This window comes from Odontesthes bonariensis, chromosome 8, assembly GCF_027942865.1.
Source record: "Odontesthes bonariensis isolate fOdoBon6 chromosome 8, fOdoBon6.hap1, whole genome shotgun sequence".
In the NCBI taxonomy this organism is placed as follows: Eukaryota; Metazoa; Chordata; class Actinopteri; order Atheriniformes; family Atherinopsidae; genus Odontesthes; species Odontesthes bonariensis.
The window spans coordinates 18,081,305-18,108,052 of NC_134513.1; the positions used below are offsets into that span (position 1 = coordinate 18,081,305).

The 26,748-nt window shown below is 39.2% G+C and overlaps 1 protein-coding gene across 2 annotated transcripts in view; it reads right to left on the minus strand.

Moving 5' to 3' along the window:
• lmo3 (LIM domain only 3) overlaps window positions 1–24,411 on the minus strand; it is a 56,058-nt gene extending 31,647 nt beyond the window's left edge. The window contains exons 1-2 of one of the 2 annotated variants that reach the window (XM_075471996.1): window positions 24,261–24,411; window positions 16,839–17,052 (exon numbers count right to left, since the gene is read on the minus strand). In XM_075471996.1, coding sequence (XP_075328111.1) covers window positions 16,839–17,044 — 206 coding nt within the window. In that variant the 5' untranslated portion in view covers window positions 17,045–17,052; window positions 24,261–24,411. Of the gene's footprint in view, window positions 1–16,838; window positions 17,053–21,667; window positions 21,972–24,260 lie in introns of those variants that run through there. The other variant, XM_075471994.1, reaches the window with a different exon arrangement.
• Window positions 24,412–26,748: the final 2,337 nt, after the last annotated feature.

Consider the following 26,748-nt stretch of genomic DNA (forward strand, 5'->3'; position numbering starts at 1 on the left):
CTACAGAGGTCACCGTTTTCAACTTCAAGCGTTCTGATAGATCATGTAAACTCTTAAAATGCCAAAAAGTAGGACTTTACGTATGACAACAACAAATCTTGCAGACTGCAGCTTTAATCTTGTAACAATACTTAAAATTACCACCTTGTATTTTTTAAGCAGGAAAATGTATCACTGAGATCAAAGATTTCTTGTGCAGGGGTGTAATGGCTGAACTTTACCGTGTTCATATTCCCTTTTGATTCCACACCAACTCTATTTCAACACCTTCACTCATTTATAACTCCTTTTTCCTGTCTGTCTCACTCTCCCCCTATTATCCATGCCTGGCAAACTCAGCCACACCAGGTACCAGTTCCCTACCTGCATGCTTAAAAGCTCACTTGGCTATGCTTTATCCTTTCAACTTCCTTCAATTTTCTCTGTTCAGATGCCAGCAATTTCAGGCCACTGCTTGCCCCCAGAGCAACATATCCGTAAAAAAAAAGAAAAAAGCTACACTTTGACTCTCTAAACTGTGGTATCGCAATATATATTAGCTGTGGCTGAGCTGTGGCTGCTGATTTAAATATACACTGCAAAAGCTTTCTTAATTCCCCTTCCCACATAGACGGTAGCCACAGCAATAAGCTGAACCAGCCCCACTGTGCATCTGAACACACATTGGAGAGCACTGTTTTCTCATATTTTGTACACCTCCTATGGGTCCAAGTAACTAATACATTTCTATACCAAAGCTAAATGAAGACTTCATCATCCCACAATTTATTATTTATTTATTTCATTACTTCACCATGTGCAATAACCCGGTCATGTGCAATAATAATAATAATTCGGTACTGAGTAGCATTGTAAATACTGTTTATTGTATTATTGTATATATTGAGATTTTCCTTATCTTATTCTTATTCATCCTGACTTAATCTCTCTCTTTTTTTTTTTTTTTTCTGTAACGAGGGCACTGCAAAAAGGGAATTTCCCGCGAGGGATTAATAAAGTAATTCTGATTCTGATTCTGATTCAGATTCAAAAGATGCAGGGCCTGAGTCCACATGTATGTCAAGTAAACGCATGCAGTCAGTTACTTATACACAACAGCAGAGACTAAAAAACTTAAGGACCTAACAAGGCTGAATGAGCACCATCCTTTATGAAACACTAATACAGGTGTTTCAGCTAAGGTAATTCATATAGAGCCAATCACCAATAAAAGCAATCTCATGGCAATTTAATGTAAAGTCATGACTCTTGAAATGATTGCACCAACCTTGGGGCTGGAATGAATTCAAATTTTGAAGTATCCTGGCAAAAAGTTTTAATCTCCTGAGACTTAAGAAATGTATGCTAAATTGTGCTTGTTTCCTTATGCGTATTTTAGTAAGTGTGATTAAAGTTGTGCGTCAGGTCCATAAGCATTTTAACAGAATCTCCATTTTATAACTGTGCAGCTGCCAGACCACCATACTGAATCTGTTTGTAACCTTAAGCTCTTGGGTTGCATTCACGGTATGTTTTGAGGCATTATCTACCTATTTTGTGAGGCAACATCTTATTTTTGCAGCATTTGAAGTTTCCAGAATTCACCTTAAGCCAAGTCTCTGGCAAACATATTCTTCATAACCCAAAAGGATTAAATGAATACATTTACAAAATGGGTTATTTATAAGATATCTAAAAATACTGGAATATTAACAATAATTCAAAACAAAACAAAAAACTAAACATAACAAATAAAAAATAATACAACTGAAATGGATTAACTCTGTACTTCCTACTACCAAATCTTTGGTACACAGGACTGTTCACAAGTTGATGCTTGCTAAATGTTTTAGTAGTGCTAGAAAATATGTCTGAGTAGGGTTTTAGTTCACACTAGTTGCTATTCTCAAAGAAAATAGTAAACAGTAAAGAAAACAAATAATGTGTTTATTTTTTTTATATATATATATATATATATATATATATATATATATATATATATATATATATATATATATATATTTTTTCATCTGGTAATCTTCTAGATCATCCCTCTTGTAGTAGTTTATTCAAGAAACCTAGAAACCAGGAATAATCACTACACCCTAGGACACACCTCTGTTTACTCCGAATGCCAAAAACCAATGCGAAAAGAAAAAAAACATGCAGCAATTTTTGGTTTTTAAACTGAGACAGGGAAAGCATGAAACTGTAGGTCTGATAGCTGTATGGGGAAGATAACCTCTTTCTATTCCTAAGCACAGATCAGATCAAATCACGACATAGACCACTATGTGAACCTTGACCCCACTAAAACCAATTTCATTTTGTGAGATTGGATGGCGGACTCGTGCCACAGTGTTAAGAATGTTAAAGCTGGATTTGTGATGCACACAAACTGAGTGAGGCCAAAAAAAGGAACCTGATGAAAAGGTTAGAGGGAAGAAATTGCAGTGACATATCTAAAAGAAACAGGAGCATGTGAGACTAAGATATTCTATTTCCCTAAGAGCGGTGCTGCAAATAAATTGAGAGAGCAAAATACTTTCCTGCATTGAGTGAAAAAAACAAGTCCAAGTTGCCATGTTTTTTTCTCATACCTTGAGACATGCTTCAAACCTTTATCACATACATACTGTGTTTATGCCCAAACCACGCTGTTAACCAGCACAGCTAGAATGCCATAAAACATTCAGGAATTTCACTGACAAGAGACATCTTTTGACTGGCATTTCCCATCTATCTGATTTGAATCTTTTATCCTCTGAATTTACCAGCCATTTGTAAAGCTGCCACCTGAAATTGAGGACAATGCAAAGATGTAGGGAAAAGACACAGAAAGACAGAGCTAAAAGATAGAGCCCCATCGTATTTATAATACAGTATAATACAGTAGCACAGATATATTTTTTTCCCAAGAGCCACATTGGCAGAGCAAAATCAAGGGAAGAGCCACTTTTACGACAACATACTAAAGTCCCCTTTTGCAAATATGCATTTCTACATATAAAACATCCCACAAAAAAGAAACAACAAAGCCAATACATTTTCAATTAAGACCATAAATGCCTTAATACTGGGATGAGCCGAAGCTGGCATGCATGTCCTTGACTTTCTTCATGTTGTATTTGTAGTTTGTTGTTGTAATCATAGTGAGACATTCAAGATGAGCATGGTTTTTGTGCTGGTTTTTCCCCCTTTTAATTAAAAAACGATCCATTGTGCCTGGATCTCGCGCTGGCTAAAGGAGCTAGCGTGCTCTGCGGTCAACTGTGATGCTGGTTTAAGCGGGCTGCGTTGCCAGGTTGAACAGAGCCCCCTTTAGGAAACACCATTAAGCCTTAATTAATACTTAATAAAAATACTTAATACTGTGCAGTATTCGCTGTTATAAGCTACTACGCGAGTGTGAGCCACCAATTAAAGCTTGAGGAGCCGCGCTATGAGTATCTCTGCTCTAGGTTGTGACATATTAATCTTTCATAGTACAAAAATATAGAACTGCAGGATTCTCCACTTTCTCCCACATGCATTGTTCTTATGTTAAGCAGCAAATCGCGGGTGTTGTTTTACAACAGAGCCAGCTGCGGCCCACTTGCCTTGCCTGGAGTTCTCTTGGGGAGTTGGGTTGGTTGACCCCTCTGTTAGTTGGTAATAATATGTGCAAAAGAATTGTTCATTTTGTATCACTAACTAGCTTCATACAGAGAAGTCTCCAAGAGAGTTGAGGCTGGTAAGGGAAAAGGTTTAGTGTGGGGTGTGTGCATATGTGCACACGCAAGTTTAACCCTTACATTAATGTATAATCAGGTATTCTTCTATGAGTTCACTTAAGTGATGAAGAGCCTAATTAGAAGCATCAAAGAGGGTTGAGACTTGGGAGGAAAATGGAGAAGAGTGTGTATTTGTGAAAGATGAAAGAATAAGAAGGTAAAGTGGCAAGGCTGACAAGACTAAATGCTGCATTCCCCACCTTCAAGTCCCATTGAAAGCTGGAGCAGGAGAGTATCTTTATGCATGTTGAGGGCTCTATTGTAAGAACAAGAAGGAGAGACGGGAATGATTTTGGGACCAGCATGAACCAACACATTCCAGAAAAAAATTCCCTCAGTCCTCAAGGGAAACCCACAAAATTGAGCTCTGCTGCTTTGTGAGGCCTATAAAAATCCGGTTGTTCCGACATAAAAGGCAAATATCCCGGCATATTAATTTAAGAAAATATAATGAGGCTTTGTTCTATTCAGATGGTAGTTCAATAAAGTGAAAAATGCACTTTATTTGAAAAATCTGGTAATTCTCTTCTGTCTGGCATGTGTGAATTGCCAAGAAGGAACCGTGATGGGTTAGCAATGACATCTTTTTTGACTGACAAGCTGAAACCGATATGTGATGAAGGTCTCGTGTTTTGAGTAACAGTTGATGGTGGCATTCATTTGCAGAGCAAGCTTTGCAACCTGTTGGAAAACTACAAAACCAACAAATAAAACAACAAAACAATAAAAACAAAATGTAGTCAAGGGAGAGAAAGACATATCCTTTGTTGCCATACAGTTACTGGAGTTGACCTTACAATCACTAAACAGAAGACGAAAGAGGACACATTGGGCCTCATGCAAGAACCGTTCGTACGCACAGATTTGTTCTTAAATCGTCCGTACGAGTGATTTAACAGAATTTGCGCATTCACCAATCTTTTTGTATTTTACGTTTTCTTTCAGGTACGAACAGAATTTACGAGTGATCCAGACCTGTCGTAGGAGTTTCGTAAAATAGTCCGCTGTTATTCAAATCAAGTTTGCTTGACTAATAGATTGTATATTTAATTACTTTGAAGCAAACATAAATAAATACATACATTATACCCCATAATGATGCTGACATTATTCTGTTTGACTTAAATTATGCACTAATTGAAGGTTAATTTGACTCTGGATATAACAAGGTCTATGGGAAGTGTAACCAGCGGCTGACTTGCTACTTTTGGATGCTTTAGCGCATCAGGCTCTTGGAAGAGAGCGTGTGTTCCGAGACCGTGTAGATATCTTTGCGGAGACAGATGAATGGCTGACATCGCGATTTAGATTTTGCCAAGGACTTTGCTGCTGCAAATATGCAGCTTGCTAGAGCCACAACTCCAGAGAGAAACACGCCGATCAAACCCAATTCCACCACACCTCCAGGTCCTCACCACCGTTGGATTTTTGGTCAAACCAAGCATCTGCCTTTGTGAAAAGATATGGACCTGTCTTAGTGCACAATGGAGTGAATTCAAAGCTGAGTATCTCTCAAAAACAACACTAACAAGATGACTAAATAGTGTTTTTGGTTGAGGTCGAAGCTGTTTAGACACAGCCTCGATCCCTATTTGACATTCTTGACTCAGACCTAACATGAGTGGTCCAGATTTTTTATGTTTGGAAACCTGCACTTGTAAATGTACAATTGCACAATCTGAACAAAATTCCATCACCTATGAAAAGTTCTGTCCTGAGTCACGGCACCAATCAATGTGTGAATCAAGTTTCTTGGTTATTTAACTATAATTTATGACAGACTGAAGTCATGTAATCATTGTGTGAAATTGCAAGATATCACTTATATTCACTCGTTTAACTGATATTTCTATATAAGGTCTTAGGAACAGTGTTTAAGCTTCAATATAGTAAGTAGCCCTGGTGTAATACATAATTAAGCTCTAAATTTACTTTAAAGGTACAAAGTACAAGCAGAATGTGCACAGAAGTGCATAGTTAAGACGGAAAGGTGAGTAAGGTTTGAGAGATTTATGTGCCTGTCGAGTTGGCGACTCTTCGAGGGATTCTTAAAGCTGCAGTAGGCAAGTTTTCAAAATAACGAGTCTAAAGTCGGAAAATTCGAACTGATACAACTTTCAGGTCCCTCCCCCAACCTCTAACAAGCTACGAATCGCCCCCCAAACCCCTCCCCCTCTGTGGACGAGGTTGTGCACGTGAGTTCACACCAGTGTGAGCGCACACAAGCCGGGGCAGACTCACGCTCAGCAGCGTGTGCACAAGCTGTGATTGACAGGTAGGATTCCTCTCACCCTAACTTGATTGGTTAAAAACAGCCGGGAGCGCTCGGTTTTTGCAAGCATAATTACAGACTTCAGAGGGAGCTACAGATTTCGTTATTTTTCCTAAACAGCCTATTTAATATTCTACTTCCAGAATCCCATGACAGTTCAAGCTAATATGACTAAAAAATAGTTGCCTACTGCCGCTTTAAACACAAACAGTGCTTCCACATTCTGAAACATGTTCAGGGCTTTCATGGCGCAAGCTGGAAGACCAGCAAGAGAAGCATTCCAGTGCTCATCGCTTATACCGAAAGTTGACTGGCACGATGAGCTTGATTTTTTTATGCTTTGAAGCACAAAATATGAAAACAAATTCAAAATGGTCGGAGAATGGTGGTAGTCAGTAATCATGACACCTTGGATTCGATTCACAGAACCTTCGTTGAGGAAACAAATGAAGAGGCACTTTTAGTAGTGATTTAGTCATGATAGTACAATGGATAGAATGAAAGGTTCAATTTAAAGACAATCAAAACACAATTTAAGTCAGCCTGCACTTATTAGAATAGAATAGAAAAAAAATATTTTCATCCCCCAGTGGGGGAATTCAAAATTACTGAATTACCATACAATAATAATTCAACGAGTTAAAAATGATGTTCAATGGCAACTCTGTCGTTAAAAGTAACAATATTTTTTGAGACTTCTTTAAATTTCCATGATAAATAAAGCATTACAGCAGCTGCACAGTGCCAGGAAGGTAATGGCAGTCGCTTTAGCAAATTACAACTAAGACATGAGTAAGGATATAAACAAACCAGTTTCCTATTTCCTATGTTCATGTATCTAAGGTTGCTCAGGCAATTAGAATGACAAACATTGCAACCATATTACATTTTCTATTACCAAAATGAGGAAAAAATAGGGCTCCCAATACAGTATTCAGTTGTAATCAAGTAAGAACTGCACAACATAGGAAGAATGTGGTTTGGTTTAAAAAATATCTGTGACTTAAAGACTCACTTTTTCAGCTCGCTGAGGTGGGACATTTCACTCAACTGTCTACGAAGGTGAGCGGTTCGATTAACATTAAAGTTTTCACATGGCAAAGCAGTGAAATCCCCATTTGGGTCTGATGCTCTTCGGTTTGTGAGTGAGTATTGTGAGACAAACTGCGGCAAAATGTGTCGGAATGGGTAAAAAGCCCGTAGTAGAGCACTTTGTAGAACCTAGCCAAGGTTAAACAGCACTACATAACAATAAGTGAGAATCATTTTAGCTTTGGCAATTTCTTAATCAAGACCACTATATTTGCAATGGCAGAGGGTGCAAATCTACAGACCTTTGCAACACCTTGAACTCATTCATACAAGGGATCACTAATTTGAGAATTGTCCTGCACAATGTCAGTCATTTTACTTTTCTTGTTGCCTCCTACTCACAACTCTTTTCTTTCATCCAGAAATGTTTTGGGTTAGGCATTAAAAGTCCATGGTAAGGTCCACTTTTAACAAAATACATGTAAAGTCAGTTGTAAAAATCTACCCGGTTCACGTTCACATTTTAATATTCATGTATCACGATTCCTGTCATATCACGTGAATCGTGTATCTCACTATTTACAACCATGTATTGGTGGACAAATGTAAGAATTCAATTTTTTCTGCTGATAATGGGCTGAAATCGCAGTTGAAAATCTGAACGAAACAGCATTGTTTAGAAATTCTCAGGAGAAAGACCTTTTTTTGTGACTCTTCTTTCAGAGTAGACCCTTCACTGCAGCTTGAGGAGAGGTGCAATAGATAAGTAAGCTCTGGTATCATTAACCAGTGGCCTGGCAACAGATGTCCTCGTGCCTTTCAGAGGAAGTTGAGAGAACAGCACAACATCTGTGCTAGTCATCAGAAAAAGCGGGGCTGGCCTGAATCTTTCAGCCAGCAGAGAATCAGCGGGGAAAGAGCTGATGACAAACTACACCCAGCTTCTTGCAACTGTCCCAGGAGCACAACCGTTGCCAAGTGAAGCCTGTTCACTGTGGACGGTTGTTAAAAGAAGAAGGGAAAAGAAATTCAAGATAAGCTAACATTTCAGATGAAATGTGTCACTTTCAACATCTTCTATACCTGCTAAATCCAAGTCAGGGGGGCTGGAGCCTATCCCAGCCGTCTTTGGGCGAGAGGCAGGGTACACCCTGGACAGGTCACTTTCAACATTTAATAGGTTTTTTTATATGTTCTATTGAGAAAAATATTGATTATCCAATTATTGCATTGTGTTTCTTAATTACATTTTAAACAGCATCCAAACTTTTTTTTAGAAATGGACTTGAAATGTAGACGAAACAGTGCTGTACTGTTAGCCATATATTCTTCCTGAATGACCATTTAATCATCAATTTATTTGAACCGTAACCTATTTCTGTTCACTCAAATTTACACAAGCTAATGGACAGTTTGTAAAATATTTATTCCTGACAGGAGCCTGTAAAAAACTTTTAGGCATAAAGAAAGATTAAAGCTAATTGAGATATTTGCAACCTGTTAGAGATTTGTAACCTGTTAAATGTGTTAGACCATAGTTGCTTGACACATTTTAAAATAGGGAACTTTTACTTTTACTGAATAGTTGAGTTGTACACTTAAAATATCTTTCAACTATTCTCTGTTCTGGACTTTTTTGGGCTAAGTCTAAAATCACAATTTTTAAGACAATGGGATTGAGGGGTTTAATGTGGGCAAAAGCCAAAGCCACCACTTTCAAATGAAGATTTCATACAGTCAACTACAATGCATTATCCTCCGACTTTCAACCAGCTAGCAAACTATTCTGTCTAACATGGATTTCAATATTTATTAGAACTTAGGCTGTCATTTTGAATCGCAGTAGAACAATGAGCACAATAATAAACAGGTGAATTTTGTGAAAAGTGAAGCTGAAATGCGGCGCCACTACAGACCTTGCGGGGCTCAGAGAATCAGAGTCGTGCAAAGTGGATTGAAGGGGCAAGACAACAATCTAGGACCGCACTATTTCTGGATTATTTGCGTAGAATTAGTGGAACTACTACACACTGTGGATTTAGTTTGTGAAGAGCCAACACCACGCCATGGAGGTCAGAGTACTGCACATATACTATACATATATACCCATGGTCTGTCGACGTTCAGTGGATTCATTTTCTGCAGATATGGTGGTAGAGTTGAGAATTTTTTCACATGTAGCTAAACAAACTTTTACCCAATACACCTGGGTTCAACGTTTACACCAAAAAATGTCTGTGACTGCTGGACTGAGTTTAGAATGTGGATTCATTTCATATTTGTGGCCATAACATGAATGAATGTACATCTAAGCAAAGAAAATTATGCACACTGAAGGTTTTTTTTTAAATCAAAGGTATGACATATACTCATATGAGGAATTTGAGATATTAAGATATTTGAAAAGAATAGATGCATTTTTCAGGGCTTGATTAATTTGGCTTTACTTGCTTTTCACCATGCCAGGTGCCGACATACCAAATAACAATCCTTCATAAGCTCCATATGAGATAAAAAAAAATAAAAACAAAGTCAATTCCAAGGAAAAAAGAAATGAAGTTACAACATTGAGTCATTTTGGTTGTCTCTCACTGATAGCCGGTACAGAATGTTAATACATCCTGCCGTGTTGAGGGCTCTGAGTTTGCTTGCTTTCACAATCTGAGTAAAACCAGTGTAGAGGAAAATTGAAGTTGGATTAGAAAAAAAATGAATGAATGGATAGATAAATGAATGCGTTCTCCTCATGTTGTTTTGAAAATGGATGTGTGGAATTTACAGTTTTCCATTAACTGATGCCCAACAGCTTTTTCACAGCAGCACCCGGCCTTGAAGTCGGGACCGGTGTTGTTAAAGTGTGCATAACTGCGGCCTACTGAGTGTCACCAGTCTTCTTTTTCCTCAGCAATGTTTTTTACTTAAATGTGTCAGTCTGACCACCCTCCTCCCTCCTATCGTTCTATCCTCTGACAATCCCACATCAGCATAAGCAGTGGAATCTGTTACCGGCATCATTAGCAGAAGTGTTGGCTTCAAAGCGATCATTCGTTGATAAAACAAATGCTCTCAATTTATTTCTCCATCTTCAGAAAGAGCAGAAATCAAATTCTAAAAGACAAAACCTGTGATCGTGTTTGCAGTTGCAAGTTTACGAAGCAATAGCTTGGTTGCACACACACACACACACACACACACACACACATTGTGTGTGGGGAATGACTTGGAAAATGGGTTCGGTTGTATAATAAAGGGCTATAAAATGTACTTTGTCAGTAGTATACAAAAACTGTGTTAATCTTTTTATGTAGCTAAAGATTATATATTTCAAGTTGCAATTGATTAGGATAATGTGTGTGTGTGTGTGTGTGTGTGTGTGGAATAGTGTTAAACTATTAGCCCTGAACTCCAAAAGAATAACAAATTTACTCTGTGTTGCAAACTAAAAACAAAGACAAGTCTGTGCATGTGTCACATGACATAACACATGTTTTTTTATTTCATTTTGACTGTTAAAAACAGTCAGAATAAAATATCCTGGATGGCCTATATGTGAAGAGCTCTTTTTATACTGGTCAAATCACCTGCCGACACTAACATCTGGCTCTTGAGAGCAATGTGAAAGTCTTTTATCAGCATTTAGCCCTGTGTGAAATGACTGTGGAGTGCATGTAAACATGCTTTAATCTGCATAAGCTTGGCTCTCTGTCCGTGGGAACACAACACCTGGGTATATGCTATCATTTTCACTGAGGATTCTAGGTCAGGGCAACAAAAATGGGCAGTTTCACATTGAAAACTGCTCGTAGACTAAAAGAGATTGATCGCCAATTTTTTTTCTTCCTTTCTTTTTCTTTACTTTCTTCTTCTTTACTCGTTGTCAAGACAGCTGGCAGCTCGTTCGCTTTCACCGTTGCGTGGTTGCTGCTGTCCGCAGTCCAGTCAAAAAGTAGTAAACTAGCCTGATAATCTCACAGTCGTAATTATCAGAAACAAAGCCTTCAGGATGCAATGTGGTGCCCTACCTCGGCGTTGTCATAGTGACACAAAATGCACAGCAGGGGAAAGTCCTTAACAGACTTGTTTCAGTGGTTGCACTGGAATGTAACACACTTATTTAAACATGCTGCCTCTGGTGTAAAATGGAGTAAGTGACAATTTGCTTGTCTAAAGTCAAAGACAACTATATGCCCTAAAGACAGAGAGAGATTAATTGACTTTGTAATCTTATCTGCAAATATGTGTGAAATCACAACTCCAGACAAAACGGTTAAACTCTCTCTCCCTCTGCCCTGCATGGCTGAGCTGTCCTCATCGCTCATAGACAACACAAGCATGCACACTTCTGAGACCCTTAGGAAATAATTAAACAAGCATATGTATGAGCATCGTGTCCTCCCTGTCCCCTCCCACCACTGCACTGTGTAAAAAATGGATCACTTTATGATATTGCAGCCACTAATGGTGTCAGTGAAGTCTGGCCTTCTTTCTTGGTTTCCAGATCACATGTTGAGTGCTGCGGTTTTACTATATTTGCCATGAATGAGCCAACAGCGAGAAGACGCCAGCACATCTGCAGTGAGACCACCCACATGATAGTGCCAATAAAATCAATGCAGTGACCTTAAAATTTTATGTTGAAAGCATATTTACACTTTCTGTTGGACAGCGGCGTCAATTCAGCCAAAGCTAAGGTATGGCAAGGTCACTTTAGTCACATGACTACAGTATCAATCAATAAATATACATGCCCAGCAAATAATCACCACAAAAGTCTGCTATGTAGCTTATCTGTGTGCAAATGCAGCCTCACTCACATAGCCGCTAACATAACAATGGACTCGTCTCCGTCTCCCTGTTAGCATTAGCATTAGCGGCGGAGTTGCTGAAGTGGACAGCCTCGTTAACAGCCTTCACTACCTGGTCCTCCTTCCCCCGCCGCTGGGGCAACATTGGACCCATCATCATCTGCCCTTTTTTTTGTTGGTGATAAATAAATCTAAAGTTTTCTGTTTACTTTTCATATTTTACATTAATTAGCAAACAACAAATCCCGCTAATAACATCAGCTTTGACCAGGCTCTGTCATCTCGTGGGAGGGAGGGGAGGCTGGGAGATACCACATTTCAAAAGGGGTTGACACAATTGCTTGGCGCTATTTCTCTCTCCCTTCGTATCACTAGGGGCTGTGTAAACCGTGCAGACCGAAGTGCAGACCGAGCAGTCCCCTGCTTCCGAGCAGTAAACACCGTAACAGGTGCGGCTATCGCTAGGTGGCTGTACGCATTGATATGAAGGGAGGCAAAAATAGCGCCAAGCGATTGTGAGGTCTGACTTTTTCTGGAGGGACGATTTTGTGATGCAAATGTATTACTCTTTTGAACGCATATTGTTTTGAGAAGCAAAACGCTTTATTTTCGGGACCCCAGCCAACTAGCAGGACTACTTTTGTCAACACCAAAACGAGGCTGGAACTCGGCTCACAGGACGCAGCAGGGGGTAAGAAAATGTTCATAAATGATATTGCTAATATGGGATGTCATACAGCTTCATGTCAAAAGAGGCGAAATATCCCTTTAAGATGTTCTTAAAATATTTGGAAAAACAAATATTGCAAGTTCCGTTATCTGAAGATATTCAATATTCTGTGATTGCAATTCTGATGCACTTTACTTAACAGCAAAAGTGTCACATGTGCTGTACAGCAACACCTGACACACACTCTAACACTCGAACGTCATTTTTGATCATAAAGCTCAGGCTCAGAGCCTTTTCGTTATTCTCTGGTACAGCAGCTTCTACACAAAACTTCCAGTCTGGAGCCTCAAAGGAGGATCTCCACCCTGCTATGTCTTCAGCAGTGTGGGAATGGCACAAGCTGAGCCAAGGCCTGCAGCTAGCACACAAGGACGTGCAGCCCACAGACGGGCTGCATAGATGTTCTGAGTACTATGCGCTGACATCAAAACAGAAATACTACACTGAAACTTTACTTTTTTAATGTTGTTTTTCTATTTAAGTGACATCTCTACCAACGTCAATGTTGGGCTGTCTTCATATTGGTCGACCTCATTTTTAAACGGTGTCAACAGACATTAAATGAACTATTAAAAAAACAGTATGACAAGAATATTCAAAAGGAAATTAAACAGATTATGGGCATTAACCTCCATCTGGAACCAGAACTTTATATTTTGGGTATAATTCCTGACAGTATGACAGATAAGAGCTCTAAATATTTCCTGAGAATCCTGCTGCTGATAGCAAAGAAGACTATAACAGCTTCCTGGTTGAAACCACTGCCTCCAAGCATAGTGCAATGGAGAGACAGGGTAAAAAAATGTGTTTATTATGGAAAAAAATCACAGCAAGACTACAGTTGAAAACAGACATGTTTGATAAAAGATGGTCATTATTAGTACAGGCAATGCCGGGACTCTAGTTACCTCTATATTCTTGTTTTTCTTATTTTTTTTTAATATATATATATATTTTTAATTAATTACAGGAGAGTAGGTGCTTTCTTTTTCTTTTTGTATTGTTGTTGCTCTCACCTGTAAAGGACTCGTACTCTGTATGCTTGTTTTTCTCACTTGTAAAGTACTCATATTAACGCAGAATGCTCGTTAGGGCCTATCGAGCGAAGAAGAGGATTGGATTAGCGGAAATATGACGTAAAGGTGCAAAATAGTGGCTGAAATGTACAAAGATCTAGTCAGTGGAAGAAAAAAAAAGAGAGAAAGGACTTTTAAAGAACTTTAAGCAAGTATAACTGCATATAATATACACCCCCTCTGTGTTTGTATGTATGTATATGTCAAATAAAAAATCTGTTATAAAAAACAAACAAAAAAACAGTACGACAGTTTTGGGGAAAAGAAATCTTGAATGAGATGATCTTGCATTACAGACCACATTGTACAAGAATACAATAAGCTATCATCTTTTTTTTTTTTTTTGATGAACCAATCACTGATTAAACTGCGGTCATAGAATAAGTGTAAAACATATTCACAATGTCATGATGTAAACCAGCCAATGAAAACATCTGAGGCACTAAATTACAAATTAATCTATAATGTAGACAGCAATCTTCAAGTTTTTTAGGGTTTTTTTTCACAGGAAAGGGATCTTGAGATTTAAAAGTTATCTTTTCGGCAATCATGTTAAACCTTTAGAGGGGAACTTTTGTTCCCTCTTCCGGCAGTGAGATTAATCACACATTTTTTTCTTCTTCTTCTTCATTTTCTTTTTTTCTTAAAGCCTCCCAGAATAGCCAGGAGATGATGACTTTTTAGAGTCATTTAGAGATTTTAAACCTTGTAACACTTTTCTTTGACAGGCAGAAATTACAGCTGCAAGTGGTATAGTGCTTAGCTTCCTGGGAAAAAATGGAGACCTGCTCACATTGTTAAGGTAAATATAAGTTCGAATAACATGTAATGTTTGGAATGCACTTATGCTAAAGAAATATATCATTAAAAAATCAAAATACAGGGTTAGGGTTAGCCTGATGCACACATGAGTAAGCACAAGTTTCCCTTCAATTATCTTCACAGTGGTTACTTTCAATAGAAAAAAAAACATGATGAACACTTGTTGATTTTGTTGACTGATTATCCTGGTAGTTTCTTTTATTAGAATACCTAGATGTATATTTATTACACTGGTCTCTGAGTTTAATTAAAAAAGGAGCGAAAAGCAGACAGTGTTCCTGCTGACAAAAAGTGCAGTAAATTTAGTGTCTCCACATCAAAAAAATAAGAGGTAGGGAGGAAAATCCAGTTTGAAAAATAATCATCAAAGTCGATTAAAGCATGTAAACACACTGGAAAAAATCTAAATCTTACCAAGTATAGTTGTCTCATTGAGTATCTCATTACACTTGATATAAGACACAACTGCCTAACAAGTACCATTTCAGCCAGATATAGGGACTTGTTTTAATACAATACATCTGGAATATCTTGTTAAGTGAAAAAGTCTTGAAAACATCTCGTTTTGAGTCATATTTCACATGTAACAAGCTTTTTTTTTCATTTGAAGAGGTTTTTAAGCTAATTTCAAAATCACTTTTATCTCAAAAGTCCCTAAATATCACATCTTATTTCAAGAAATCTTGACAAGCCGGTTTTCATTAGTTCCATTGGCAGATTTTTTTTTGCTTATTTCAAGCAAAAACGTCTTGTATTTGTTGTGTTTTTACTTATTTTTGGAGGGGCATTTTTTCCAGTGTGAACTATTCCTACACTGGAAAAAAAAAAATCGAAATTACCAGATACATTTGTCTCATTAGTCATCTCATTACACTTAATATAAGACACAATTGCCTAACAAGTACCATTTCAGCCAGATATAGAGACTTGTTTGAAGACTTGAATATCTTGTTAAGTGAAATCTTGACAAGCCGATTTTCACTAGTTCAATTGGCAGATTTTACTGCTTATTTCAAACAAAAACGTCGTGTATTTGTTGTTTTTTTAAAAATTTTTGGAGGGCCATTTTTTCCAATGCAAAAATCTGTGTGGTTCAAATAAAGCTTGACATGCAGTCAAAGCAGGGTCAACTTTTCACCTAAAAACAGAAGTATTGTACCGTATAATGGCATTGATGATGAAATTTCTTTTGAATCTACTCGCACTCTTTGAGAAGCGAATTAATGGCATACAACAAAATATTAAAAAGGGGCAAGCAAGGTAGATAAATAGATTAATAAAACTATAAACAAACAAAGACAACAAAACATGAACAGATTGTCCTAATATTTCTTAATCGTCCTAATATTTCCTCTTAGATGAAAGTTTTTTATCCAAGTTAAATAATAGATCTTAAAATATTCCCATTAATTTATAGACCATCGAACGGCTTTTTAAATGCTTCCTCTTAGAGGAAAGCTTATCCATGTTTCTGATCTTATTAATACTTCACTAGGAGGAAAACTTAGTCATATTCAAATGGTCTATTAAGACCCATTACCACTATATCAACCTTAATATTTCCTCTTAGATGAAAGTTTTTTTTATTCAAGTTAAATAAGACTTTAAAATACTCCCATTCAATTTATAGACCACCTTTATAGGCTTTGTACTTAGTATAGTAAAGATTTGTTATCATTCATTATATCAACCGTTCTGTTATTAGCTATATTTTTAAATGCCTCCTCTTAGAGGAAAGTTTATCCATGTTTGTTACTTTTTGTTAGTTTACTCAAATTACCTGTTATAGTTATAGCAATCCTACTATTAGCTAAATTTACTTTTGCTCAGTTATAGTTATAGCAATCCTACTATTAGCTAAATTTACTTTTGCTCAGTTATAGTTATAGCAATCCTACTATTAGCTAAATTTACCTTTGCTCTGTTATAGTTATACCAATCTTACTGTTAGCTAAAATGACCTGATTGATGTTCTGTATCTGTATTTCTGTGTAAAGCACTTTGGATCGCCTTGTTGCTGAAAAGTGCTATATAAATAAATTTCACTTCACTTCACTAATCTAAAATTTGGAAGAAAAAAAACAAATGAATACATAGCACACTAATTCGGGGCTGGTTTTTTCCAAAGCTCAACTGTGACACCGTTCTGTGCTGTTTCGTAAATGAAAATCTTTCTCTGCTCCTTTTCACAAAATGACAAAATTCCAAAACAAGCGTTGAGTGGATTTCAGATACTCACTCATCCAGCACCTTTTTACACACTGTGACAGTAACAATGTTTGATTTGATAGGAATGCCGCGTTTGCTAAATGTTACAGTGAAGCTGCAAAGGTGGCCGCAAACTCTTACCGGAGGTAGTCTCTCCGACACAGGATGAGGTTGGCCTTGGTGTAGAGCGTAGAGCCTACTTCGCCCAGCCTGCAGTCACAGCAGGCACACTTGAGGCAGTCCTCGTGCCAATACTTATCGAGGGCCTTCAGCAGGTAGCGGTCCTTGATCTTCCGGTTACAGCCGGCACAGCCTTTTGGCTTGGTGTCCGGCTGGACGGAGAGCATTTGTATACCTGGAAGAAACACAAACGAGACTCTTTGAATACTCAAAACAGCAGCGAACAGGTTAAGGAGAGGGCAAAAAAAAGGTTTTATCTAAAACCGTGAAAGAAAGAGAAACACACAAGCATAAAAAACAGGGACAGATTAACCCTCATACCTGATTTAAAACACAACTTAATTTCTGAAAAGGGATATTTTTGTCCCCTTTTAAAACGACCTAAAAACATCATGTGTTAATTTTTTTTTCTGCTTTTTTTTCCGTAGATCTTTTATTCCACTTCAGTTCTGATCATAACTACCAAGTTTTCAATTATTTTAAAAAATCTAACCCTTTAAATACTGGTTTATATGACGTAAACGTCAATTTCTGTAAAAAAAAAAAAAAAAAAAAAAAAAAAAAAAAACGCAAAAACTGCTATATTTTCAAAATATAGAATGCAAAGTGGAATTGTTGAGCGGGGATAATTATGGTCTGGGATATGTCAATGATCAGCAACAACATTGATTTTTAGGGATTTTTAATTCTTTTGCTATGTCTGATGATCGGAACTGAAGTGGAATAAAAGATTTATGACAAAAAAAGTGGAAAATAATATTAATATATGATGTTTTTAGGTTGTTTTAAAAGACAAAAATGTCCCTTTTCAGAAATTAAGGAGTTTTTTTTCTAAACAATGAAAAATTGCATTGTATATAATGTGTGTTTGAAATTCGAAAAAATTGTCAAAAATACACAACTGGACCAAATATGATGAGTATCACTATCTACAGTGTGAAATTAGAGGAGAAAGTACACCCCAAGTGGACAAAAATGTCCCCTATCAGGGATTAGGGTTAAGCTGAAGCCAGGATTATAAAGCATTAAAAATACTGTGGTATATATTGACAAAACATTTAAAAAGTTCCGTTGCAGTTTTGTTTTAGACAAGAAAACTGAAATTATAAGATGTAACATAAAGATGTTATTATTCTTTTCTGCTCACTGTGCTCCTTAATCTTTAAGCTACAGTAGAAGTAGAAATAGGACAGAAATATATCAAATGAATGTAAGAGAAAATATTCATTAAACCCTATATCACTACACTTTCAAAAACCATCAATTTAACATTGGGGGTATTCCACTGAAAAATTAGGAAATGTATTGATGTTTCATAATCTTACATGTCACAATAATTATATTTTTTTTTTATCACTCGAATGCACAAAAGCTCAGACCAGCTCAATCCATATAGAGCTGTGTCTCTTTTCCACACTATCATAAAAGGAAGAGTTGATGAAATTTATTGATATGTAGAAAGTTCATTATAGAAGAGGAACGACTGTAAGAAAACCCAAAAGGTCAATGTGCACAATGTTCCCTGGTACAATGTACGAGGACTTACAAAAGGAAAGGACAGCTGCTCTTAGATGTGTGTGTGTGTGTGTGTGTGTGTGGGAAGTGGATGATGATGAAATGCATATATGTCACATATTGTACCAATTTCTTAAAGTATTTTGGTTTCTTGTACAGCACCTGCAAAGTCAGCGTTCCACTTACTATCACAATAGTAAAAAAAAGTAGGCAAACAGTAGTTTCTATGTGGTCCAAGCCTGTTTTGAATATAAAGAACATTTGTAGTCGTGAAAAAAAATGACTATCGTGGAAATTCAGCAATGTGTGCCTGAGCTATGCTGCTCGCAAAGTCGGTGCTTTAACTAACTGAGCAGTTGAAGAGAAGAATGCGGTATTTAGTTTGCGAATTAAGTAAATACTGCTAAATAGTTTGTGAATAAACACAAACTCCTTACTGCTCACTTTGAATGGAAAGTAGTTTGAGGAGCACTTGCACTACTCTAGCCTTACCGACATTTTTAAACCTATATGTTGCTATTTTCCACCAAAGCTTAACAAGTATGGAGGCAATTCTGTTGATTCTCAAAAACAAATGAATAAATAAATAAAAATACAAAATGTTGGTCTAGACAATAACACGTCCAAGTAGTCATTCAAAGTATTAGCTAAAGTATATGTAAGCAAAAAAAAATCTTCCTCAACATCAGTGAGGGATGGAGGTTGCATGTCTCTTTTTCAATGGAAGCAGAATGAATGATGTATTTATGACACTGTACCCCTGTATGCCGCGTTTCTGTCAACTTTCTTTCTCTCATGTTGATGTCCCACACTGAAAAAAGTGACTTCTTGGTGAAGTAAACTCCATTAGAGTAACTGTCATCATTTCTACCTTGTATTTTTAAGAATCAGTAAGAACTAGAGCTTAAGTAAAAATAAACATTTAATTAACGTAATGCATGAATTATGGGGGAAGAGTAAGTTTTACTTAGGTTTACTCATACAATTTAAATGTTTAATAGTTGTATGTACATAAACCTAGAAATACTACATAAACTTTACTAAAATCTACTAAGTTACTTCATAACAGCAAATACTACAGATATATAAAATTTACTTAATTTTGAGTAAAATGATGTTCCTGCCTATGAAAAACAAGTAGACTTTACTTCATTTCTTTAAATAAATATAACTTAAAACTTAGATGTAATTCAGTAAATGTTACTTAATATCTTCAAAACTGTTATGTTTTATGGTAAGTAAAATTTACTTGATACTGGCAAGTGAGTGTTACCTGATATTGCAGCATTCAATATTACTTAAATCATTTGAGTGCAAATACTTACAAAAGGGTTTTTTAAGTAAATCTTGTGAGTTGTTTTTTTCAGTGGACCTAAGAAATCATTCATATCAATTGCTGATTAAATAACATTTGAGTGAAATAATCCAAAATATACACGACAAGAGAGAAGGCAAATGTTGTTTGTTTGTTTGTGCGATTCTTAGAAACACCACATCCACTGCACAGTTTAAGTGTTTAAGAGAACAAGCAAGCGCAGACACAAAAGCCACTGTTTCACTTTTTTTCCTCATCCACACTTTAAGCACAATTTACGTTGACCTCCTGTGTGTGTAAAGGGGCGTGGTTACAGGCAAGGAGCTTTGCAGCGCACCGTATTGTTTGGCCTGAGATGACTGTGGAAAAGCCTTTGTTGGCCCTCTGGGTGCCAGGGTGGGGGGGAGGGGGGGCTTGACAATTGAGGCTTCGCAGCGGGCTCAAATTAGTATTCTCCTTCCATTCCCCGAGGAGAGGCACAGCCTCACTCCCCTTTGTCCCGCATTCACCACACACGCGAACACACACGCAACATTTCTTAAGGTGTAGTTTCAAGCTTTGGTCATTTTTAAATTCAAAACTAAAGGATGTTCAACCCATTTACTCGTAATGGGTTTTTTTTTTTGTTTTTCTTTTTACTTTTTATGGATTTTTTTCTCTCTTTCTTGGAGCAAAGCGCTCCCCATTAAGCTCTCTAAAAAAAAGTGAAAAGCATCTTGTCCATTGTTATTACCGTGAGTGAATGCAGTTGTAAGAGCATGGCTGCTTCTAACTGCCCACATAAGACTTAACTTGAACAGATGTTCACCGTGATGGATGAGGCATGGAAAGCATGTTTTTTTTTTTTAAATAAAGGTTGGAAATAGCATTTAAAATTCCGCTTGCAGACAGAGGAAAACTAGAACGGACTACTTTACGCGAATTCAATGGGTTTAAAAATGCAAAACATTCGGCCAACAGTAAAAAACTACAGTAATTGTTTTTATAAAGTGTGTAGCATAAAAAGTTCATTTACATAGCCTGGCTTACAGGGAGTGTATCTAACAGGTTGTACGAGTGGAGCAGGATTTTCATTGAATTCGGTCCCGTGCGTCGGGGCTGTTGATTTGTTAATTGGCCAGATTTAGAGAGCGCGCGGCGCAGCGGCTGCAGTCCCGTTTAAAGGGAACTGATCCGTCCGCCCTCGTTAACACTACAAAGTCCCTACAAGCCTATTCAATACCAAGCCAAAAAAAAGAAGAAGAAAGAGTTTCGACTCCCCCTTTTTGCTGTGCAATCAAGAGAGGAGGAGAAGCGTGGAAGGAATTTGGCCACTTTGGCTTTTATGATCTCCGGGGGGGGGGAGTTTCCGCGATAAAAGCTTCACTTTCCCCGAAAGTCGGGGACATCGCAGCTGCCCAGAGACCTAATGATCGCCTATAATATTTATTTTGCTCGCTCGTTTTCTCTCCTCTTTTTCTACTCAACTCAGTCAGGGCTGTTCAGGCTGCCCGATGATGCGCGTTCCTCGCAAACATCTGAGCCCAGAGCGCACAGATAAATACACCTTTTACTGTTCCAGCCGCGGCTTGACTGGCAAGGAGATGCTGACATTTCATATCGCCGGTTTAATTACTGTTGCTATGGCAGCGCACTACAATAAAAAAAAAAAGCCAAGATGTAAGGCGATTTAACGCTGACTCAATCTCCCGATACAGTTCCACGAGCACAGAACAGAAGTCGTAATGACCTCGGGCACACAGCTGTATGGTCGCTTACATAAACTATCATACCCAAAATGAAGGGTTATCGGTGGAATTATAGCCCTTTAAAGATATCTATTGGATAAGGTTGGAGCAGAGGTAGGTCACGTTGCATTCAAAGCAGAAATGCGGGAACTTGGTCCCCAGGAAAAAAAAAAAAACACTTAATACATTAAACGTACTGCTCGTGTAATCCTTATCTAAAGAAAGCGTCTTACCGAAACTTTGTTCCCTTTTCTGCATTTGTTGAGCCGCTGGAGCAGCCGAAGCACCACCATGCAACCCGGAGCCACCTAGTTCGGAGGGAGAAGCTGTCTGCAGGCAGACTGAAAATCAGGCTTTTGTTAGAGACGGAACAATCCAGCACGGCTACCGAAGGAGGAATGAAAAAGAAAGGGGGAAAACCATCGGCCAAACAAAACGCAGGCGGAGAGGAGCGACGGCGACGCGTCCGCGGCTGTCGGGCGTCACGTGGCGTGTGAGAGCACGTTTATCGCCGATCAGAGCTGTAGCCTATGTGCGGAGAGATGCTGGCAGCGAATGACAGGATGACAAAGAGATGCGTCCCCCCCCCCTCACACACACACACACACACACACACACACACACACACACACACACACACACACACACACCCCGCGACGCAGAGACCATCTGATCCGACTGGCAGCATAATCACAGCTGCTCCTACCGCGCGCTGCTTCGCCCATCGGCGCTTTGACTTATACCACCAGGCATCGGAACTTAGCCAAATATTTCTCCTCAATCCATTGTTTGTTTTTTTTTAACCTAGCCTACTCTTTTATGTTTTCAGTCAAAAAATATTTAGGAATACTCAGTCTTGCATTCCTGTTTTTTATTTTTTATTTCGCATAGGCCTATTTGAAAAAAAAAAAAGAATAGAAAGAGATAACGGAGGTTCCAGCACTATAGTTACAAAATGTGTAAAAAAAAAAAAAAAAAAAAAAAAAAAAGCCTATACTGTGACGCTTGACTAAAACTCATCCACCTTTCTCGACAAAATAAGCAGAAGCTTACAGACAACCCCCCCCCCCCCCCCCCCCCTCATGAGTAGAAAAAGTTAACCCAACTGGCATTGCACAACGTGGTCTATGGTCCAAGTAATATGAAAAAGAGCGCCTGCTTTAGGAAATTACCCGACCACAGGTGCTCATTTCCCAGCTGTGGAGCATGCAATGCCGGGCAAAAGCCAGTGTTATTCTCACCAGCGACGGAAAGGTAACGGGACAAGCCAAACCTTATTATCTCCAACTTTAAAATCTCCCCCAGGTGAGATTTACACCGCCACCGAAACCGAACAGCTGTTCCACAAAATAAGGGACAACATGCATCGCGGTATAATAGCCCACATTGATGACAAATGCCTTCTGGAACCCCAAAACAGTGGAACTCGATTGTTTTCCTCAGAGGTACTTGAGGAACTGCCATGTCTTTGGAGAACAAAACAGAATGCTTGAAACCATTAATAGCCGATTAGGTGTTTCTCTTAGTCACGTGGGCTGCTCAGACGGATGGTTTACTTTGTTACGTTTAAGTAGGCAGCTCGCTCCAATTAATGAAGCTTGAAACAATTAGCCTCAGATCAAAGTGTGCGAGTCAACGCTTTACACGTGTTTCTTTCTCTTCTTTTCTCCTTTCTTCCTTATTTATTCTATTTTCTTTATGTTGGATGAGCACATTTCCCTTTTTTTTTCAAGTTCAGCACAGATTAGCAGCCTATACGAGTACAAAATAAAAGTATTACAGTGAAAATAAAAACAGACCTTGATAGGATTTGTGATCAAGCCAATATCTAGGAAGGGTCACCCATTCATCTTCCGTTTCAGCGGTCCTCCAGGCCACCACTCAACAGTCTTCTCTCATTAATTTATGTAATTACATGACCTTTTATCTGTTCGTCTGCATCAATTAGAGACCCAATTTGCCCTGGATGAGGCCGTGACGAGGAACCCACCCACCCACCCACCACAATAACACCACCACCCTTTCGACTCGACTTTTGCGCACACATCACACGGTGTTCCATCACCACCAAGCCTGTGGTAGGTGCAAGCTATTCTGTTTTCATGCGGTTGGTAGGGAAGAGGAAGGAAATGGAGGGGACGCCAGGAGGAGGAGACACAAGTCAATAGTTGGCATGCAGCTCCAGCCTAAAACGCAGCGTTAATAAGATGGGTCATAAAATGCTCTCCGCCCGCCGTGATGAGTGATGAGATGCATTAAAGCTGACAGGGTATTACCTGCCAGTAATTAGGTTTTGTCATGGATTGAATTATTTCAAGGCTGCCCATCTTGGTAATCACGTAATTTGCTGCAGACTGTGCAGTAGCTATGTGTGAGTCTGCCTCCCCACTTCCCGATGCGCCCCCCCCCCCCCCCACACACACACACACCCTCCTTTCACTCGCTGCGTTCCGCCAATTAGCCTTCTCATTCTCCGTGTGAGGAGAAGATGGAACCAGAACGCAGCAAAGAAAGTGGAGAATGAAGACTGTCACAAGACCGTCATCCATCGGAAATAAGTTACAGCAGGAGGGGGGGGGGGGGGGGGGGGGGGGTAAGCTTGTTATAGGCTACTTATAAACATGACCCCAACTTTTCGCTTGGGGCTCTTATGAGGACACAAAGTCACAGCGGGGGTCTGCGCCAAACGCTGCATCCTTAGCGCTTCGTTATCCAAAACACACACGCACCACACACACACACACACACATATGTATATATATATGTATGTAGTAGCTGTGCCGAAGCAAAGCGCTGCGTCTTAATGTAGAAACTCATAACACGTACCTTGACTTAGGCTACAGCCAGGGATTCCCAAAAACAAATAATCGCTCCGCTGCAGCTGTTTTTCTTGACTTGGAATCAAGCTGTCCACCAGGGTAACTTTCTCAGAACTAGTTTCCTCCTGATCTCCTGCAGGAAACTTGGCGGCCAAAAGTTAAGAGGATAGTTGCAGAGCAGTTGTTAGGATGTAAAACCACCCTATAGAGTCTCTCCGTGGCTTTTTCGGGTCCGTTATTCTTTTTGTTTATAGGCTACAGGCGGTTCCTCTGCTTGCTGCTTCCTCACCTTCTCTCTCCCCCTGTATGTCTGCGTCTCTTTGGTTTTCTGACAAGGAAAAGCGGCACAGTCGAAGCCTCCTCTTCTATTTAAGCCCCTCTACCAGGTCCCCAGTCAGCAGCACACTCCAGCTCATCCAAGAAGCTGACAAGCACCGTTAGGGAAGGCAGCGCATGTTGCTCTAATGGACCTCATTAAGCACTACTTACAGATGTTCTCTTAACATAATTGATCTGCAGCGAGTTGAGAGGACGGCAACCTATTCCCCAGCCCCCAATTATGGCCCGGTAATTAGATCCCCAACCTCCTGTTCTTCACATTCACCCTTCTAACATTCCAAAATATCAAAGTATCTCTTTCTCTCAAAGCGACCGCCTCCCTCCCTCCACCATCTCACCTCCATGTCCCCCCCCCCCTCCCCTTCCACCCACAAGATACTATTGACAGTCAGATCTTCTAACCTTTGTAGTGTAGCCAGACTTAGCAGCAGCAGGCTACACTCACTCAAACTGACAGAGCTCACTCACTTTTCTATGCCTCTTTTCTCTCCCTTTGCCTTTTTGTCTCCGCCGGGACGGAAGGAGATGGATTAAGTGGCACAGACGGAGAAAAATAGAAAGAGCAAAGGAAGAAACTAAGTTGCATATCCCATGAAGGGTTGCAATAATAATACCCATCAGGGGAAACATTTTTTTCATAGCATCTTTTGTCTTTAATAATCCTCTGATGGAAATGGCACTTTTGAGCAGAAAAAAAAGTGGAAGGGGGTGAATGATGGGGGTAAAGGGAACTGATGAGGTGTAATAGTTATGTCACTCAGTGTAATCTAAAAAAAAGAAAGCACTTTTGGAGATAGTAATGTATCTGTGATATATAAAACTATTTGTGATGGGATCACTGAAGGAAGTGTTGCACAGTAGTACAATTCTAGGCCTTTCTGTTTGGAGTTGCATGAGTATGGGTTCTAGTGTTAAACTAATCTGGCTTCCTCCTGTTAAAATTGACTTAGTTCTTAGACATTATAAATGATGACCTTAAAGGGATAGTTCAACTCTTTTGACATGAAGCTGTATGACATCCCATATTAGCAACATCATTTATGAACATTGACTTACCCCCTGCTGCGTCCTGTGAGCCGAGTTCCAGCCTCGTTTTGGCGTTGACGAAGGTAGTCCGGCTAGTTGGCTAGGGTCCCGAAAATAAAGCATTTTGCTTCTCAAAACAATATGCGTTCAAAAGAGTAATACATTTGCATCACAAAATCGTCCCTCCAGAAAAAGTCAGACCTCACAATCGCTTGGCGCTATTTTTGCCTCCCTTCATATCAATGCGTACAGCCACCTAGCGATAGCAGCGCCTGTTACGGTGTTTACTGCTCGGAAGCAGGGGACTGCTCGGTCTGCACTTCGGTCTGCACAGTTTACACAGCCCGTAGTGATACGAAGGGAGAGAGAAATAGCGCCAAGCGATTGTGAGGTCTGACTTTTTCTGGAGGGACGATTTTGTGATGCATGTGTATTACTCTTTTGAACGCATGTTGTTTTGAGAAGAGAGACGCTTTATTTTCGGGACCCCAGCCAACTAGCCGGACTACCTTCGTCGACGCCAAAACGAGGCTGGAACTCGGCTCACAGGACGCAGCAGGGGGTAAGAAAATGTTCATAAATGATATTGCTAATATGGGATGTCATACAGCTTCATGTCAAAAGAGGCGAACTATCCCTTTAAATGATCCAGGCATAGTGAGAAAACAATTAGCCTGGGAAAGCAGGTGCAAGATTCTCACACACACACACACACACACACGCACACACACACACACACACACACACACGCACACACACACACACACACACACACACACACACACACACACACACACACACACACACACACACACACACACACTTTGTTTGGCTTATCCAGAGAATATGACAAAGCATGTTGAACCTACTCATGTCCAATCATCCTCGGTCGAGTGTGAGTCCAACCTATGTGTCATATAAATACAAAAGATACCCGGAAATCGAGGCTCGGTCTGACGGATTTCCTGCGGGAGCTCTGTTCCACTGAGCCCAGCGCTGATATGCTTCACCTGTGACTACCAATAAACACTTTATTTAACTTGAGATTCCTCCGGCTATGTTAAAATAATTGGTGACTGGTGATAAACAAATGACTAAAGAGCTGAAACTAACTTTGCCATCTTTATTCT